The 18520-nt window shown below is 41.3% G+C and overlaps 1 protein-coding gene across 1 annotated transcript; it reads right to left on the bottom strand.

Annotated features, from left to right (window-relative positions):
* Positions 1-1550: 1550 nt before the first annotated feature.
* Positions 1551-16539, bottom strand: zmp:0000000991 (mucin-5AC). Its single transcript, XM_031730132.2, has 5 exons — positions 16213-16539; positions 11352-11470; positions 11069-11219; positions 8265-8310; positions 1551-7533 (listed from the first exon to the last, which is right to left on the bottom strand). The coding sequence occupies exons 1-5, from the start codon at positions 16329-16331 to the stop codon at positions 2323-2325; spliced, it is 5646 nt and encodes a 1881-aa protein (XP_031585992.2). The 5' UTR covers positions 16332-16539; the 3' UTR covers positions 1551-2322.
* Positions 16540-18520: the final 1981 nt, after the last annotated feature.

Genomic DNA, 18520 nt, shown 5'->3' with positions numbered 1-18520 from the left:
TGAAAATACTTTAAAAACAGACTACTCGTCATGAGGGTTACAATATTGATGATATAAAACAGGGTCAAAGTAAATGTATTAATTACATGATATACAGGTTACTTACCGTACAACATAATCTTATAAAGAAAACAACAGAAGAAAAAACAATATTATTGTAACTGAAACCGTTTCCAAAGCAGTCCTTCTCGTTTGTTAACCTCTGCTGAATAGCTGCACCTGCAGTAACAAAACATTCTCCTGTTTGATGCCAACACGGCTGCGTCCATGCTGGAGCTCCATATTAAAGAGACCAAAACATGTTTGTTTATTGTCAGGTGCAACCTAATACTGCTCCCACGTGTGATCTGCAGCTCTCATACCAAACAGCCTGCAGCCACTCTGAGTATCGAGATGCCTACAGTGACTCAGATCTTCATTTTTCCGTTGCAGATCCCAGACATTCATGCGGGCCTACACTGTAGGCGTAACCTTCCTAATGGCGGTGCAGTGGTGAGCTCTGCGGTTTCAGACATGCATTTTCTCTCTGTACCTGTGTGGGCTTCCTTGGTGCTCTTTTTCCACAGTCCAAAATGTGCATATTAGGTTAACCAGTGATTCTAAGTTGGTCATAGGTGGAAAGTTAAGTGTATAGAACAGTTTGCCTTTATGTGTCTGAGGAGGTTAATGTTTGGCTTGTAGTCTAAAACTCTTTGTGTGGTCTGTGAGGCTAAGGAAGTCCAATATAAATACAGTCCCCTGTACTGAACATCTAAAAAAAGAAAACATTGATTATTGTAGATACTGACCCTTTACACCTTTGGTGTACAATTACACTTCCTCCCGTACACTCCCATGTGCAACGGCCTGATTCAGCGCTTTAATACTAATTTAAACTTTATCAGTTAGACTCTTATCTGTGTCTTTATCAGCTAGTTCTAGGCCTGACTTTGCTCTGGGCGAGGCCATTGTCTGAAAAAGGCGTTTCACCTCGTTTTTACACTTTCCCCTTTTATGACATAAGATGGAAAACCACATTCAAGTGCTCTGAACAGTATGACACACGACGTGAAGCAGCCATGCCCTTCCCTGGTGATGTCATGGCTAATAACACAAAGCAGATTGTGGCATCTTAGTGAGAGTCTCTCCGGGAAAAATTAGGCATGCATGGGAGAGGAAGTCTGGGATACAAGTACACTGCCAGCAAGAACTCTAATGGATGTTTTATCTAATGATCAACACACAGTGTGTTGACAACAAAAGGAAACACCCGCTTGAACAATGTGTGACCGTTGAACAGCCCCACCTAGAGCACACATTATTTTAAGAAGATAGCATCCACCAAAGCGCTGATTAATTTGATCACTGACGTTCCCTACAGACTGGAATTCAGAACCAAATCTTTTGTCATGCCAATTATCAACATACCTTTTCACTTAAAGCATGTGAGCACTGCAATGGACAAAACTAATGACTCAAGGACAAATCATGCTGATGATGGTTATATAATCTGACATATGGGGGAACAACAAAAGTGTAACAAGGTGATGAGAAATCCCCAGAACATCAGGTCTTGTTAGAAATATTACATTTATTTATAAAATAGATATATTAAGAATTTATCACTGTGCAAATAAGAGCAGGCACCGTATAGAGCACTTTATAAGGGTTGAAAACAAATGTTAATCATATCAAGATTATATTTCATCCCTAAGTACAAAAAAAAATCATTTTAAACCAACACTCTGCCTGTTTTGAAAAAAAAAGTGCTAAGAAAATATCAGCTTTACGATTAGAACATTTACCAAAACTAATTTCATTTCTTAAACATAGCAGAACAGAGATGATGGAATATTATATGACAGCACATTTATCCACGTTACCTAAGTACTTATTGCTACCTACCAGGATGAAATGCAAACCTAAAGACTTGTGCAAAAAGCCTAAACTTACAGAGTAGTTTGTTCTTTGAAACAACTACAAAGATACAGCATATACCTCACTAATGCCATGCGACACTCAAACTATAAATGTCTATTTGTTATCCAGGAATTACAGCTCTGCATTCAAATACAACATATGGTACAAACTTATGCTGATAATCCATGCTTACTTGTATTGTGTATATTTTACCCTGACCACAACAACCACTTCCGAAAACCAAATCATGCAGGATACCCGGTGTCCCGACTGACCTCAGGTCTCAACAGAGTGAAAAAACAAAAAAAACAAAAGCAGGAGAGATGCAGATGTCATTACACACCAAAAGATTACAGCACCTCCTTTATCCCCTCCCTCATGGATGTTTCAGAAACTTGCATTTTTAAAGCACTTGTTCTGCTTTTACAGTTCTGTCTCTTTTTCTCCCTCATCATCTGTTTCTAAGTAGTATTCGTCATCAGTTGTTGTGTCCGAGCTGCTGTCTGATGACTCATCAAAGGTGCTAAGGCTGGATACATAACCTCTGGAGGGCAAATGCCCCCTGGACTGGCTGTCCCCCGGCTGTAGTACTCCTGGCGAGCTAGGAAAGGTAGGAGAGGAAAGGCTGGGTGGTTTGGACATGCGCCTGGACACTGGTGACAGAGGAGGTGTTGGAGGAGGGGTGGGCGGGGCCTCTGCATCCCACAAAAACTGGCAAATGTTCATGTTTGGGCTGCGGAGGTGAGCAGGCTTGGAAGCTGTAGCATTTACATGTTGAGGAGAGTCTCCAGAGCTCCAGTTTGCCAAGCACCTGGTCAGCGATCGAGGCAAAGATCTTGATCGCATTTTACCTGGATCACTTGGGAAATATGATTTTCGACCATCCTCAGAAGCCTGGAAGTCATACACTGTGCTCCAATCAGATTTGACAGACCACTGATCAAAATCTCCACTATTTTCTCCACAAGAGAAGGCAGACTGAGAGAGGTCACCCACACTCATGAATCTGGATCCTGTGGAAATACGTCCCGGTCCAGAGGGTCGACTGGAGAGAACAGAACTCACAGAAAAGGACTTCCCAGGCTCAATGCCATACTTTAAGTCTGCATAAGAGGATGCCAAGTTTTCATTGTCATGTCCTGGGCTCACACATGGAAGACCTACGGATGCCCGGCTTTTTCTCGGAACTCCCAAGCTGATCCCTTCTCCGTGCTCACACGGAGAGGAGGATTCTCTGCGGCGGTGCAGCTTTGGGCTGTAGAAGACGCTGTCGTCTGTTACATCAGACGAGGAAAGTGGGGACATTGGTGAAAGAGAGGAGAAGGGAGAGAATGGGCTCCTGGGGCTAGGTGTGGACCTCCTGAATGAAGCTGGAAAAGCGGGACTTCTACTGGGACTTGGATCTCTGGAAGAGAGGCTTGTTGCTTTATAATCTACTTGGTCTTGTTCAAGGTCTAACTGGTCAACTGTTGGACCATGGACTGTCAGATAAACTGGGGCTTTCTTTTCAGAAATTTGTTCTGCACAAGCATTTTGCATGTCATGGTCCGTTTCTAGAGATGATTTTTCGGTCCAGCTGGAGCGCTGATTTCCAACTTTTGTGTTTCCAGCAGCCGAGGACGGTATCAGAATGTATCTATCTTGCGTCCACCTGTTCGAAGCCTGTGTGTCCAGATTGTCGTTCAGCACCATTACTTTCTCTGGCACTGTTTCCTCTGGAATTTTACTACTCTCAACACTCACATCGCTCACATCGCTCGATCCGCTAACAGAAGGTGCTTGTGAGGTTGACCATCTAGTGCTTAATTTTTGCTTTAGTTTGCTAAAGACTTGATCCACTTTGTTGTTACTCTTGGCCCTGTCTGACTCTGACCTCGTCAAACTGGAGTTTGGTGTACTGACGCTCTTCTTCAGTGCAAATCGGCTTCTCTTTGTGTTTTGTTCATTATTAACGTCTACTGAGAAAAACCTGCTTTTCCCCATTATAGTCTCCTTCATGCTTTTGCTGGAGTCTTCTGTCTCCCGGGACTGACTCTCTGTTGAGCTGCTGCTGCTGGAGCTCTGACCTGAATGACGACATGGTTCACCTGCTGCTCCCTTACTCTGGCCTGTCAGCGATTGTTGACTAAACTTGGTCTCCACGGAAACCGGTGTGTTATTGGTATGCTGTAAAGCATTAGGTGTGGTTTTTTTTGTGGCTGTCGATGCATCTACTTTGGATTTAAGGCTGTAAACCAGTGTCTCAGTTACGTATGTCGAGCTGTCTGCCTTATCACCTTGCAGGGAAGGAGGTCTGATGTGAATTCTGTTGTCTACAAGTAATAGCTTTCGCTCTTGGCCTTTATCTCCGCTGTTATTGTTGCTTGCTCGATCAGTTTCTGAAACCTCAACATTTGGACTTTCTTGTTTGGGAGGTTTCTTTTGGAGGGGTAAGGACAGGGAAAGGGAGGGTCTGGGAGGAGACATAGGAGGTTTGGATGTGGATAAGGTCATGACTGAAACTGGGTCAGTATTTACAGAGAGATTTGGGGTGTAATTTGACTGGGAGGGTTGTGAGAAGAGGGTTGGTCTGGTTGTTCTCGTATTTGTCTCCCCTTGTGTCATCCTTGCAGACATGAGCGTGGAGTAAGGAGGAGAGCTATAACGAACCTTATAGCCACTTGAAAAGTCAGGAGGGAGGGAGAGAGGAGCTGAAGTACGGCACTGAACTGTGCCAGATTCCACTGATAGTGTCCTTTCATGCCTTGGTGTGGGCAAGTCCTGTCTTCCCTGGTTAAAAATCATTGTATCACCAGCTCTTTGCTTGTTTCGCTCAAACTCCCTGAATGCTAAATCAGCCGAGTCAGATGATAAGGATCTATACTTTCCTGGTTTCTCCACCTCAATGCTGGAGGTCTTGGGTTTAGGGGGAGAAACAGAAGAACTTGTTGAACTGCTCGATCTCAGAAAGGAGAAGATGGATGGAGCATTTCGCAGGTACTTAGATGTGGCTTGAGGGGTCGCTTGGACTTCTGACGACTCTGGCTTCTCCACAGCGGTGGACTCTGACTGTTGCAGATCCACCGAGTCATCCCATGTCACTCTTCTCACTTTCTTTTTCTCAAGTTTCTTTGGCTCTTTCTCTGAGCTGCTGGAAAATTTCCCTTCTTTTTTAGGGTTTGAAGTTTCTGAAGTGGGGTTGGTAATAACTGGGGTTGCAGGAGGCGTTAGGAGAGCGGAGACAGTGGCAGAGGTAGGAGAGGTAATGGCGGAGGTGACAGCAGGACTGAGAAGGGAAGAACTTGAGGCAGTGGTGGCTGCAGGGTGGCTGCCAGTGTCAAAGGAAGAGGAGTTGGAAGCAGTGGCGCTATAATCTTTTTTGGAGACAGAACTGACTGTGGAAATCAGGCTGGACACAGTTTTAGGGTGGAAAGGTTTAGGAATGGAAGCATAACTTCTTTCAAATCCAAGAGGTGTGGCAGAGGAATTGTTGGTAAATTTTGTTTTCTGGGACAAAGAGCCAGTGGAGGTTGTATATGCCGAGGTATGAATATTGGTCTGAGAAGGAACTGACTGAGAATGGTAGGAAGGACTACTTTTCATTTTTGAGGTTTGGGGACCAGAGGTATTTTGAGATGTATGAACTTTACCATTGACAGTACTGGTGAAATCAAGAGAGAGCGGTGTGCTGGTAAACCTCTGTGAGTCTACGCTGTGAGGAGGCATGGGGGTGTTGTTGGGTTTGGGTGGAAAATAATTATTTTTGTACTTGCTGCTGGTCTCTGTGGGTGTATCTGAGCTCCTAGGATTTTGCAAAGCAGATGGTAACTCAGACATATTTGCTGTATATGAACTATCGGTTAAATCATATTTGCCTGGATCTTTAGGTTGACTCAGTGTTGTTTGTGCTGTAGCTCTGCTAATTTTAGAACTAGACAAAACATCTGGCACACTGGGCGGCTTTGGGTATTCTCTGTTGTTTACATTTGAGCTATACTGGTCCTTGACAGACCTGTGCAAATCACGGTCAGGTGAATTCCCAGCATTTCTTTGTCCGAGATGGCGAGTTCCTCCCTGTGCCCTCATAAAAAGGTTCATATTACCTGTGCAAACTGACTCTGCTGTGTTATTGTTGTCTCTGTTGTTGTTGACCGGACTACCCCTGCTTTTGTTATCAGGCTGACTTGAAGATGTCATGTCACTATTATTATTGGAGGGTGGAAGTAAGGTTGTGTTTGGCTTGTCTTTGTTGTTGGTTGTGTCTTTTGGGGTGAAAGGGAAACTGCTTTCCTGGGTAACTTGCTTCCACCAGGAAGTCTGTTTCAGCGTGGTCCTTTTAGGAAAGGACTGGGTTTTCACTTGGGCAGAAGAGTCAAATGGGGGCTGTCTGGACAAGGAGACTGGAGTCTCTGAAAGTAGAGTTTTACTTCTGTCCCTGTAGTTCTGTTGACTTTCTGATGGTCCTTTACCTAAAAATGTCTGTGAGGATGTGAGACTGGACTGAATCCTATTTACTGTCTGAGACTGTTGGGCAAAGGGTTTGCCGTCTGCATTTTTGTCCACTGGTAAAGGTGCAAAGATGAACCTGTCAGAGGTGCTCTGCTCTCTCAGGCTGGAGGGTGATGGGGAAAGGACAGGGCTAGTTTCAGTTGTCCTGTAAGAAATAGATGATGGAGAGAGGAGCGGCTTTGGCCTCTCTTGTTCATTACTATTGAGAAAGCTCTGAGAGAGGGGTGTTGTGAATAATTTTCCATTCTGATCACTTGGAAAACTGCTCAGAGGGGAGGTTGCATTGAGATTCTTGCCACCGATGTTGCCTCTCCTTAAAGAAAGAAGTACGTTGCTGGTTGTTGGTTTGGAGCTTGAAGATGAGTGTCCGCCTTGATGGACAGTTTGTGGATTTCGCCTTTGTTCATTTTGGCTCTGCGATACAGAGGCACTGGTAGCTAAAGCGCTTAAAGAACCTCTGTCTATTTTTCTATTGTCCATCCTTCCTGAGTTCACATCCAAAGAAACAGTTTTAATCATTTCCCTTTTAGATTCCAAGCTCAAAGGATCACTTTTAGTTGACCAGCCCACTGTGTTCCTCCTGAGATCTGAAAATGGAGGCCTCAGTTGGGTTCCCAGTCCACCTGTTAAGCCCCTCTCCACACCATGTTGGCTCTGAGTCTGCTGAAAACCACGGTTTGCTGCAGCACCTGTCCCATCTTGCGTAATTCCCTGGGCTTCAGAGCTGCCGGTTCCATCAAATCTTTTGGAACGTCGCAGTCGGCCACTCCAGTGAGGAGCGAGAACCGTGACCACTGAGGAAGACAACATGGTTCTGGGCGGGCCAGCTAACTCCTGAAGACGGTCTGCAAGGCCTTTTGTACGGTCCTGTATATTTCCCTCTGACTCAGCTCGAGTTAGAGATCCAGTGTAAGTCCTTGGTTGTGATCCAAATGAAAGTCTGTGCAAGGCATTACGCTTATGTGTCCCAAAGTCACTATTTGAAAAAGCCTGAGTTCTGCTCAAGTCCCTGGTAATCTCCAGTTCATTGCAATTAGCAGTGATGACCTTGTCTTTCTCCTTGGCTGGAAATGGTATTGCCTCTGACAATCGATAGATGCTGGGTGCCTCTATAGAGGTTTGTGATGCAGACGTTCTTCCATTAATCTGTTAAAATAAAAACTTTTACTGACAGGACCCACTTATTGCATACCAAATTACAATTTTCTGAACACCTGCCATCACCAACACTTAAAATCTTAATACTTAATAATATTTGTTATATAAATAAAAAAGTTCTACAAAACAATTCCTATGACCCATCCTAGGATATTCAATAACATATATTTGCATTTGCTTAGCTGTATCATTAAAGCCCAATGATTTTCATATTCACATTAAACTTCAGCTTATCATATAATACCAATGCAAATTCTGTGCACAGGAATGTAAAAAGCTTTCTAACTTTGACAGCTAGTAATCAATGGTAGCGGCTTCTCAGAATTTTAAATTGCCTGCACTGAGGCCAAAGCTTTTCTTGAGTGTCTGTTCCCATGCAGTAGTTATTTAAGAGATTCAATCCTTGACAAACAGGTTATTTTGAAAGACATGAAAGATGAGCAGGGAAACACACACACAAGGAAGAAAAACACACCCTGTCACTTATAACTGTTAAAATAACAATTAATCTAAAACCATATTTTTAACATGGTGTCACCATTGCTTTATGTGACTTTTCAAAGATTTTTAAACACTATAAACTTCTGATCTGTACTTTTGATTAGATTCTGGATTCTGGATCAGTGGGAGTAAAGTTTGAATTTCACATTTGCTCTGCACCAGCTTTTACACTGTGTGTGTGTGTAATGTGCTTGATTCTGTTAGACTGTGGTCTTTACCTGAAAACTGCTGTCCTTGGTCTCAACTCGCTGTGGTTCAATCAATCTGTTGATACAAAGAAAAGACACAGTGTATTAGATTTCTGGGTGCATGCTGCAGCTGCAACATTTCTCTGAAAAAGGAAACTGAGACATTGTCACAACTTTCTAAAATAATGCACTTTTTTAGTGTTGCAGTGCAAACTTTGTTGCATACAAATACACACACAATTGGGGCAATCTTTGATTTTGTTAGTGGTGACTGTGCGGTGTAAACTTATTTTTTTTGGTGGGATAAAGAAAAAATGTGGAAACTAATGAGATGTCTCAGCATTAAACACTCACAACTGCTACAAGTCTCATTTCTGAACGTCAGACGGTCCAACTGTTTTTAGTGAAACATTAGAGGGATTAGATCTAGAATTTGCCACAGCAATGCTGATCGACGGGAACGTTCACATTCCTCACATCAGTCACCCTCTCTAAACACGACTTTCTCACCGGCAGATGTAAACTAAAGTCACACCTACTAAGCAATCATGCAAAGACTTATTTACTTTTTTAATTTGATGTGGAACACGTTGTACAAGTACAGTTCACACACAAGTTGTCTATATAAGGCCATGTTGGACTGACATGAGCGCAGGTAACTAGCACACAGTGAAAGGGGGCGTGCCTTTGACATAACCAATAAAGCCTGTTTGATCTGAGACCTCTGCTGACAGGCTTATCTTATTCTAATAAAAACCTGACACAATGTTATAAGCAGCTATTATATAATGTTAGATTAACCTATAGAAAAAGTAAATATTTTCCTGAGGCAAAACCAAGGCAACAAGTTTCACCTAAAATAACCTCAGATTCTCCCGCATGACTGATTTAAGGAAGTTTCTCTGTCTAACAAATGAAACCACAGGTAGATGATTAATAACACATCTCACATTAACTTTGAGAATGTAAATACAGACTTCCACATAGGATTGCAAGAGCTATACATCTTCTCTTCTCTACCGAATTCCAGAGCAAAGACTGTTTAAAATATTATAAAACAAGAAAAACAAGAAAAACAATGCATTCGTACTACTGAGACATAAGCTAACACACTTTATTAAGCGTACTTCTGCGTTTATGCAAACACTTGACTCTTCCAGGTCCTTTGTCACAGACTGAAGAATGCAGACACAGCTCGGTTACTGATTGACAGGATGTTGTAAATCGAGGGATTTAAATGTCTGAACAACGATTAGTGGCAGGTGTTCCTCTTTGCAGACCTCAGAAACTGTTTGTGGGATGTAGATTTACTGCTTATTAGGAGACACACTTTAGCAAAATTAAGGAAGATCAGTTGAGCAGCGATACACCTCAAAACACACAAGGAATCAAATCCCAGGGTTCCCTGATATGTCTCAGTCATTTCAAACTGAGCTGAAGGCTCTGCCCAGGGGCGTGTCTAAAAGGGGGGCATAGGGTGGCACTAGTCCCTCCCTGAAACACTTTTGCTTCATTTAAGTATTTACATGCTCTATATTTGTGTAATTTGTGTAATATTGCATTATAGATTGCATTATAGATCAAGTTATATAGCTTTTACTTAAGTTAAAAAAAACGTTTCCACGTTGCAAAACAACTATCCATCACAATACTGTTTAAATTCTTATTCAGCTCCACTTTTCACATAACAAATCTACAACAGGACGCAAGTCTGTGTATGAGCTTGAAAACTGTGGTTTCTACACCAGTTTTCCACACTTGTTAATGTCATACAGTAGGCCTGCATTTAACCATTATTTTGGTAGTCGACTAATCTGCTCATTTTTCTTTGATTAGTTGATTAGTCAATGATTTTTTCAATAACTCTGTTCTCCCCTTCATGTTGGCAAACCTCCTGTTCTAGGTTCTAGTACCTCACCTGCTCAAGCCTGTCCACCTGTGAGATCACCCTGTTGTCTCGTCCCATGCTAACGATGCTAAAGATGCTCTCTGTCAAGACTTCAGACATTTCAGAGGTGCAGTGAGCCTCTTTACAGGACAAACTCATCTATACACCTTTGCTTAATACTAGTAAAACAGAACAAAACAGAATTAGAAAAGACCATCACTAATTAATAATAACTAAGAATTTGTTTGCATAGCATAGTGTCTCAGATGGTGTAGTGTTCGAAGCCATTTAAACTATTTACTGATTATATGTATAATTAATTACTGATATGGTCCAACCCACAGATTAACGACCTAACGTTAAATGCAAGAGATTTACTATTCAGAATATATGCTAATATTAATGTGAGAAAAACCCCCCAAACAAACTAGGAGGCAGAGTAGCTAATCCTATTTAATGCTTTACTATCACATTTCACTCATTAGCTAACAAAACTGAAAAACTGTGTTCACATGGCAAGCATCATCCATGGGAAGTTTCCGACAGGTAGGCTAACATAAACACTACTGTACAAACATTTACATGAACAAGGTATAAATGCGATGCACTAAATTAGCTCTCTAAAACTGAAACTGAACCATTCATAGTTGATGTCATAGCTCCAGGGAGCCAGCGTTTTAAAAGCTCGTTACAAAAACACATTTAGATGGTATTTGTATATGATGTGTCGACAATAAGATTTTGTCCAGATGAATTTTTATACACGACGTCATCGATTATAGCGACAAATTGTTGCAGCCTTGTCATACAGACAGATGGGGAGTAACTTGATTATGGGATGCTGTCCTGAATGCCAGAACAGAACTGACGTGCGCTCCAGAAACAAAGTGTCTAAATGAATCTGTAATCAAGGCCAGTCGGTAAATGTATCCCTTCCCTTGCTTACCTGTAAAAACTCTTGCTTTGTTTTATGCCTGGATTAGTGGAGAGTCTGAGGACGTGGCACGAGGTGAAGCTGGACTGCTGGACCTGGATATCTGCACCACCTGAAGAAGAAGTTTGGTCCTTTCTTAGCTCGTCTGCTGTCAATATTAGTGCTGCAACACATTCAGAATTCAGTGATTATGAGGTGTTTACAGCTGAAACCCAAAACAGAAGAGATTCTTGACTTTAAAAAAAGAATGTTTTAATAGATATATATTAAATGTGCGTATGGAGTGACGTTTCACCTTTGTGTGTTTCCTTCTGTGTGATTGCTGTTTGGTGAGAAAACTGCTCAGCTGGGCGTTTGTCACCATGGTGTTCCTCCTGCTTGAATGTTTCACCAAATGTTTCATCTTGTTGTTCTCTAAAAATAAATAAATACATGAACAAATGAAAACTTTAATTGATGCAAAATAACTAAACTTGAACTCAAATATTCTATTTTTGACTTTGAAACATTTTTTTGTAATAATGTCAATTCAGCACTGTGACACCGAGAACAGGCTCTGCAGCAAAGACAGCCTTCCCGGTTGTGCTCCAAAAAAAAGATAAAGATAACTAAGTGCTTTTGTCAACAGCTCCATCAGTGGTTTCATATCTACCCACCAGCAGTCACAGGAAGTTAAGGAGTATTTATCCTAAACTGGATTTCACACAACACCCTACAACTACCTACAGACTCAAAAATAAAGAAAAGAAGTGATGTGATTCCCCCCTTTAGTATGATGATGACTAAAAGCAGCATCACCAGACTGACACAATATTACTGCAATATTTTTTAACCCAAGTTATGACATTATTTAAATTTTTTAACAATTTGCAATTTGCTTAGCATTGCAATGATCTATATCCCGATTTATCACCTATTTCCAAGTGCAAATTATGTCCATTATTTTTTTATGGAAAAAGAGATTGAACTACAGACTGACAGTGACAATCTTTACTTCCTTGATTAGTATTTTTCTCAAAATGACATTAGACCAGAGTGAGACATGCTCTTCATATTTTGCTGGAGCCAACATGATATCTTTTCCTGTCCACTCAAAAGTCTAAAACTCAAAAAGAGAGCCATATTTATTTTCTTTTGGTCTGCTGCAATCCAGTTTCTGCAGCATGAAATCAAACAGAGAACTGAAGACGGAAGGAAATTCAAGCAGCCATGCTTCTCTCATCTCATCATTCCGGCAGTGCTGGACCGATAAGCAGTGGTTATATAACTATTCGGCATCTCGTTCCACACTTTCTGTTACAACCAGGGTACAGAGCTAACACACCCACTCACTCACTCACTCACTCAAACATGCATATGCACATTTACTGCCGCAACCCAACGCTGAACCCACGCTGGCGTGCCAACTACCGATCACGATGATGACACCAGAACAAAGATGAGGCGGTTACTGAAACAGAAATGTACGTGTCGCTGCAACCTTTGTTCGGTAAACAGAACAAACGAAATGGCAACAATTATCTCTTACAGGACATTCTGAGATCACTTTCTCTATTTTTATTGCATTCAGCAGTTTGGGAGTGGATGGAAATTGTTGCTTAGGAGTCTTTATGTAACCTGTGGTGCTTTTTGTGATCACAAAATGAAGCCCTTTGATTTTTTTTTTCTTTGTAATAACATGGCACATCATAGAAAGCTGTAGCTCTCACTATCCACCTTGCCTTCAGGGGCCACTCATTGGCCTCATTAGAGTGCTGGGAGGCGATTATAAAAGCCTGCCACGACATGACATGAGAGAGGAGCGGAGAGAAAAGAGAAGAGGAACGCAGGGAAGAAGATCTTCGCGCTCTTCTACAGCATTTTAGTGCCAAAGATAACACACCTTGAGTGAACCCCAACCAGCTGCAGAACTTTTCCCACATCACGGCTGTGTCAGTGCTTATCAACCTGTAAGAGCCCTGTGTGATAAGTGACAGGTCTGTGATTAGTGACCACAAGCACGAGACCTAATTTAGAAAGTATATTTTTAGTTTATGTGACTAGTGAAAGGTATATGCCTTTTCTTTTAATCATTATCTGATTATCATTATCTAGCTCCGTGGTTACGTAAACGTGTGGATTTGTCCACATGAGGACGAAGGTACAGCCTGAAGACTGCAGTCACACAAACTGCTGAAGTAATCATGAAATCGATTGAGCGCTGCGGTGCTTCTAGACCACTACCAGCACGTAGCTCCATTAACTCTCTGAGGTCTAAGTTGTCATAGGTGAACCATAACCCTGTATTTTGGAGAAAGGTGAAACAAACTTAAAAAAAGATGCGCATGGTTTTAGGTGGATGTCACTTTGAATGGATATTTTGTTTGTTCCCTGATGGCCAAGAGTTAGGACAGGGACATCAAACTCATCATCACATACAGCCTACGGTGATCTTAAATGGGTCGGATTAATTCACAAATTATTCACAGCAACAGTTACACCGATGTCCTTTATATTAAAACATAAAACATAAGATAATATAAGAAAAATAAATCAAATTTTGAGAAATGGTGATGTAATAAATGAAAGAAATCTGTCAGCATGATTCTTTGGGGCTTAAATTGTAAACAAATGTATAAAATTACAGTTATAATTATAATTAAAAAAAATATATAATTATAAAAAAGAACTCTTTTGTGAATCACTGAAAATGTTTGCTTTTAAACCCAATGTAAATAAATGAATAACAGAAATTTTTTACAGCTTTTCTGTGGGACAAATTGGAGTCATTGCTTGGCCCCTGGGCCTTATGTTTGACACCCCTGACTTAGGAGAACAATTCAATTAATTCAATAAAAACATAAATTACATAATCTGATCGGCCAGGGATACAGTAGGGTTAGGCATGGCGTTGTCACAGGCTAAATCTTCACTGTTCCCTTTCAATAGATGGAATTGCTGCCATGTAATAGCTCTAACTAAGGTAGTTATTTCCTCTGTTTATTGAGCGTATCCTGGATATCAGTTCTGGGTAAAATCGGCCCGGCTGCTTACTGATAGAACAATGTGTGTTGACATGCTGAAATACCTCACCTACGAGGCATCCCCGAGGCGTCCTATTCAGAAATCCCAATCATCTCAACTTGTATTTCACTGGGAATTTTATTTTATTTTTTTAATTTATTTCTTTGTTTTTCATAAAATTAAATGACTGGAAAAATTATCGTTATTGGCATCAGATATTGGCTGCCCTACAAAAACCACGTACTGCCTCAGAATTTCACAATTTGTGCATTCCTAAATTATTGTCTTTGAATAATTAAAAAAAACTGTGGCAAGTCTTCACACATCCCCAGCTGTCACTGGGTAGTTTTGTTCAGCCACGAAACACTCCAAATGTGAACAATTCAAGATGTAAGAAATGCCAAATGCTTAGTATTCGTACTTTTGAAAAGATGACTTGAAAACGTCTTTGCTGAACTAAATATTGGTCTGTGCGGACAGGCCCCAGCACCGTAGCATGCTGTAGTTAAAAAACGGATGGATTTGAATCCATGTTGAATAACTGAAGTTGTTTTCAACTGCAATTTTTCAAATTGCTTATTGCTTATTCAACTTAAAGATGGTGTAATTTTTTTGCTAACAAAAAGACAAATTAGACTATTTTTTTCAGTTTAGCAGAGCTCTTTTAAAACTCTTCAGGAAGCCCTAATAAATGCATGAAATAATAAATCTATAACCTCACGTGTAGGCATCAGCGACCTCTGATCACCTGTCTGCAGACGCACAATGCTCGTGCTACCCCGTGCTGTGAATTGGGACTCTGTTTGTTTTGATGGCTTTGCAAGCTGATGAGTAATGCAATCGTAATCCGTGAGAGACTCTTTGAGCCACAGCGTTGTGCACAGAGACTCTCGTAAAATTATGTTGGTGTGTTCCCTTCACTTTAGGTCAGCTTTGCTGTGGGTGTGCGTCCATATCTGCCAACTAACACTTACATAACCGCAAGGATCCAAGTGTGGGTGTGAGCTCAGCACTGACAATCACATGTGATGCTCCAACTCCAGCAAATGATTTACACCTCAAACTTCTATTTCAGGTTCACCGAAAGACAACTTAATCACTTTGCCTGCATGCAAAGTTGGCCGAGACAAAGTGAGACTTGTTCTTTTGCTGCCACGCCTCGAGTCCCTGTCAGATTTCCAGTGGTGCTGTTTATTTTTCAGCCCATAGGTAGGAATACAGTGGATAGACTTAAGAGGAATTAGCAGGAGGATGTGGAGATAAACAGAGGCAGAGCCGTGGACATGCACAGGCAGCAGGAGTGTGTGTGTCTCAGAGTGAACTCAGGGCCTGGGTGTGCATGTATGAGCTCGCCTGCTAAGACTGAGAAGCTGAGCTGCACAGAAGTACAACACTGATGATGCCACAGTGTGTGGTTTAGTTTAGTCAATGACAAAGGCATGCACCCACACACTGTATAAAAGGCAGCACAGCTTGATAACGCAGTGAATTCATAAATGCATTCAGTAAAAAAAGGAAGAAGCATAAATCCTATGCTCAAAAGCTCCTTTCATTACATTCTGCACTCAGCCTTTAGAAATATGCTTGAGCCCAGTCGTGTCACGTTTCATGAGTAAGAAAAAGAGCGTGTCACCAACCAAACCCTGCTCAAAACTCTAACGCCCTGCATCCAATAACCCTAACGGAGCTTTACACGGTCGTTACATCAATATGACGTCGTCATTTATACAAAACAGCACATAACACACAATAATTACTGATATTACTTTTCTTCAAAAAGTTCCACCAGCCTCTTTACTCTGTTTAAAGCAGCAGGTGGGCGCGAAACAGCTGTAAACCACGTATAAAAGGCGAAATGAGTGAAATATCTCAGTGCCGAATACGACGCAATAATGTAATAAATGTTGAGAAGGCTTCTCTCGGCTGTCAGGTGTTTGTGTGTTTCCAGGACATCGCCGCTTCTGTAAAAATGGATGTTTTTTAAACGCGGTTCGGTACTGAGGCTTCTCTCTCCTCTCGCTTCGCAGTTAAGCAGGCAAAACGAGGCTAACACGGCGTACAGGAGCGGCTAACATGTCGTTTTAAAAGCCTGATAAATACAAGATAAACACAAAGTGGTTGGTAAAGTTGACTTTCAGGAGCTTTCCACCTACCTTGCAGTTGTAGCCCGTGTCGTTGTAGCTGCTGCTGGTGGTGGTGTCCCGTACAGAGGCGTAGCTGTCTCTCCTCCTACAACTCTGAGCGCCAGCGCTCCTGCGTCACTTGTTGACATCCTATTTTAACCGGTTCAGTAAGCATTCAGCATTCAGGCTGGATTTAGAGAACATCTTAAAAATGTGGTGCGGAATTTAGTCCAAATTTCCCTTGAGAACAGCCCAGGTACCCGTGACCGGGAGAGCCACTCACTGCTGGTTAAAGGTCAACTCTTCTCATGACGGACAGGTGAGCGGCGGGCAAATGAGCCCGGGCAAACAGGCCTGCTGCTGAGGCTCTTATCTAGAAACGTCACCCACTTGGATCATTTCCTTCTCTGGTCACTTTGAGAAAAAAAAATTGCCATTAATGCTTTCTGGCAGGATGCCCTGGAGGCACACCTGAACAAAGAAGGAAAAGTACTTTTACAAGGCCTTCTGTCCGGGGCGTTTGCAGGATTTTTTTTTAATGGGGTGACAGAACAAAGAAGAAAGAGAAATCTGAATAGTTGATCAGAAATAGAGTGTACAGTAGAAAAATTGGTTGGCAAAATTTCAGGCTCATGTGCAGCCTTGTGCCCTTATACAGTTTACTTAAATGAAAGTCATAATCCTGCTTAAGTGGCCTAACATTACAAATGTCCATAAAAATGTCCTCAAACGAATCTAATTTAAGGTGGAGCCGCCCCCCTATGCCCAAACTCCTGAACACACCCCTGCATTCTGCAGACCCTGTGCTATGTGGTAGAGGTGGGGCAGATTGATCCAAATATCGACGGCATTGATACTAACCTGGTATTGGTATCAGATAGGATCGATACATTGTTTCTGACTAAGTTCAGTATGTAGCCCACTGAACTGTGTTATATTACACATTACACATATATATATGTGTAATAGTTTTTTTTTGGAAATGAAAAAATATACTTCAAACAGACACTATTGTGTGCTGTCACATCTATTGTATTTATAGCCTATAGCACATATAAATAACAAGTCTCAAAATACATGAAAAGCTAAAAGGTGTGGTTAACTAATTGTTGTGAGAAGTAAAAGCAACAGTGATTTTGTGGTCGTTAAAATGTTCAGAAATTTGCAAACTGATGATGATTCATCTCACAAATAATGTGAATAACTCAAGTGAATAACTTGAGGTTATTTTTGATACAAAAACACACACTTAGGTTTATTCTTTCAAATGCTTTGAAAAATAGTATTGCAGTCATTTTTCCAGTTGCAGTCGGTCCTTGGGTTTTTCCAAAGGGGTGTTCTGGGTGATTTGTTCTCTCACCTGACAACAGTTTTCTCTTTCTATTTCTTTGCAAAATCATTTCGCATGTGGCTTTTCTGGTTTTTGTTGTTGATTTACTGTTCGTCCTTTCAGGCTCACAGCTTTCACACCAACTGCCAGAAACAGTTTCAGCACGGATAACAGCACCATCTTCCTGCTCTTGTTGCAACATTTTGTTGCCCATGTGATAACGAATGCAGGAGGCTGTTGTTTGTACAAGGATCAAAGTGAAAATGTAACTTTACTGGTGTCAATCAAGACATAAAACCAAAAGCAAAATATTAAAATAAGCTGCAAAAGGTCTGGTTAGTGGGCTAAAACCTCAAAAGAGTAGAACTAGTTTCAGTATAAATTAAAGGTGCATTGTTAAAAATCTCACCACTAGATGTCAGTAGTTCACTGTCAGCTAAATTTTGTTTTCTTACCCCTGCCAAGTGCATAATCCTATCTACAGTAGCTGCTGTAGGACAAATAAGTGGCTGCCATTCATCTGTAGTGCGTTAGGTTGTCAGTCTGCTGTTTACCTCAGCTCGCAGTATTTGCCCACGTCTATTTACTCTGGAGGAGGCTGTAAATCTTTGTGAAAGGAGTCCCAGTTGATGAGTCAGTGGAGCTCACTTCTATCCAATGACAGTAGCGGTGAGGTGAGCTGTTGAGGATATCCTACATTTTTCTGTAGGTCAAAACTGATATTTTTGCAGCTGTTAGCCTCTGCTAGCTGCTTTTATCCTGCATACATTTTCTTTGAAATAGAGCTAACATTGTTGGACACTTAGCAAATAAACTCTCATTTGATGTGAGAATTAAATCAAACTGGTTGGAGTTTATAATAATGTCACACTATTCAGCTTTACTAGGGTATTAATAAGGTATTAACAAGTGCTTAATTCATCATTGTTATAGCATTAATCTTCCTTCATAAATACAGATATTCTGACTATGATTATTGCTCTCAGTGATGTAGCAGCAGTGATAGCT

This window comes from Oreochromis aureus, linkage group 9, assembly GCF_013358895.1.
Source record: "Oreochromis aureus strain Israel breed Guangdong linkage group 9, ZZ_aureus, whole genome shotgun sequence".
Classification (NCBI taxonomy): Eukaryota; Metazoa; Chordata; class Actinopteri; order Cichliformes; family Cichlidae; genus Oreochromis; species Oreochromis aureus.
The sequence above is the reverse complement of the archived record's forward strand: the minus strand, read 5'-3'. Positions and strand labels throughout refer to the sequence as shown.

Bases quoted from the DNA above. Each gene is read 5' to 3' on its own strand.
- zmp:0000000991 (XM_031730132.2), bottom strand. From the start codon at position 16,331: ATGTCAACAAGTGACGCAGGAGCGCTGGCGCTCAGAGTTGTAGGAGGA. The intron at 8,311-11,068 runs GTAAGCAAGGGA...TTGTATCAACAG, and splicing joins CAAAGCAAGAGTTTTTACAG to ATTGATTGAACCACAGCGAG. The intron at 7,534-8,264 runs GTAAAGACCACA...TTATTTTAACAG, and splicing joins CCAAGGACAGCAGTTTTCAG to ATTAATGGAAGAACGTCTGC.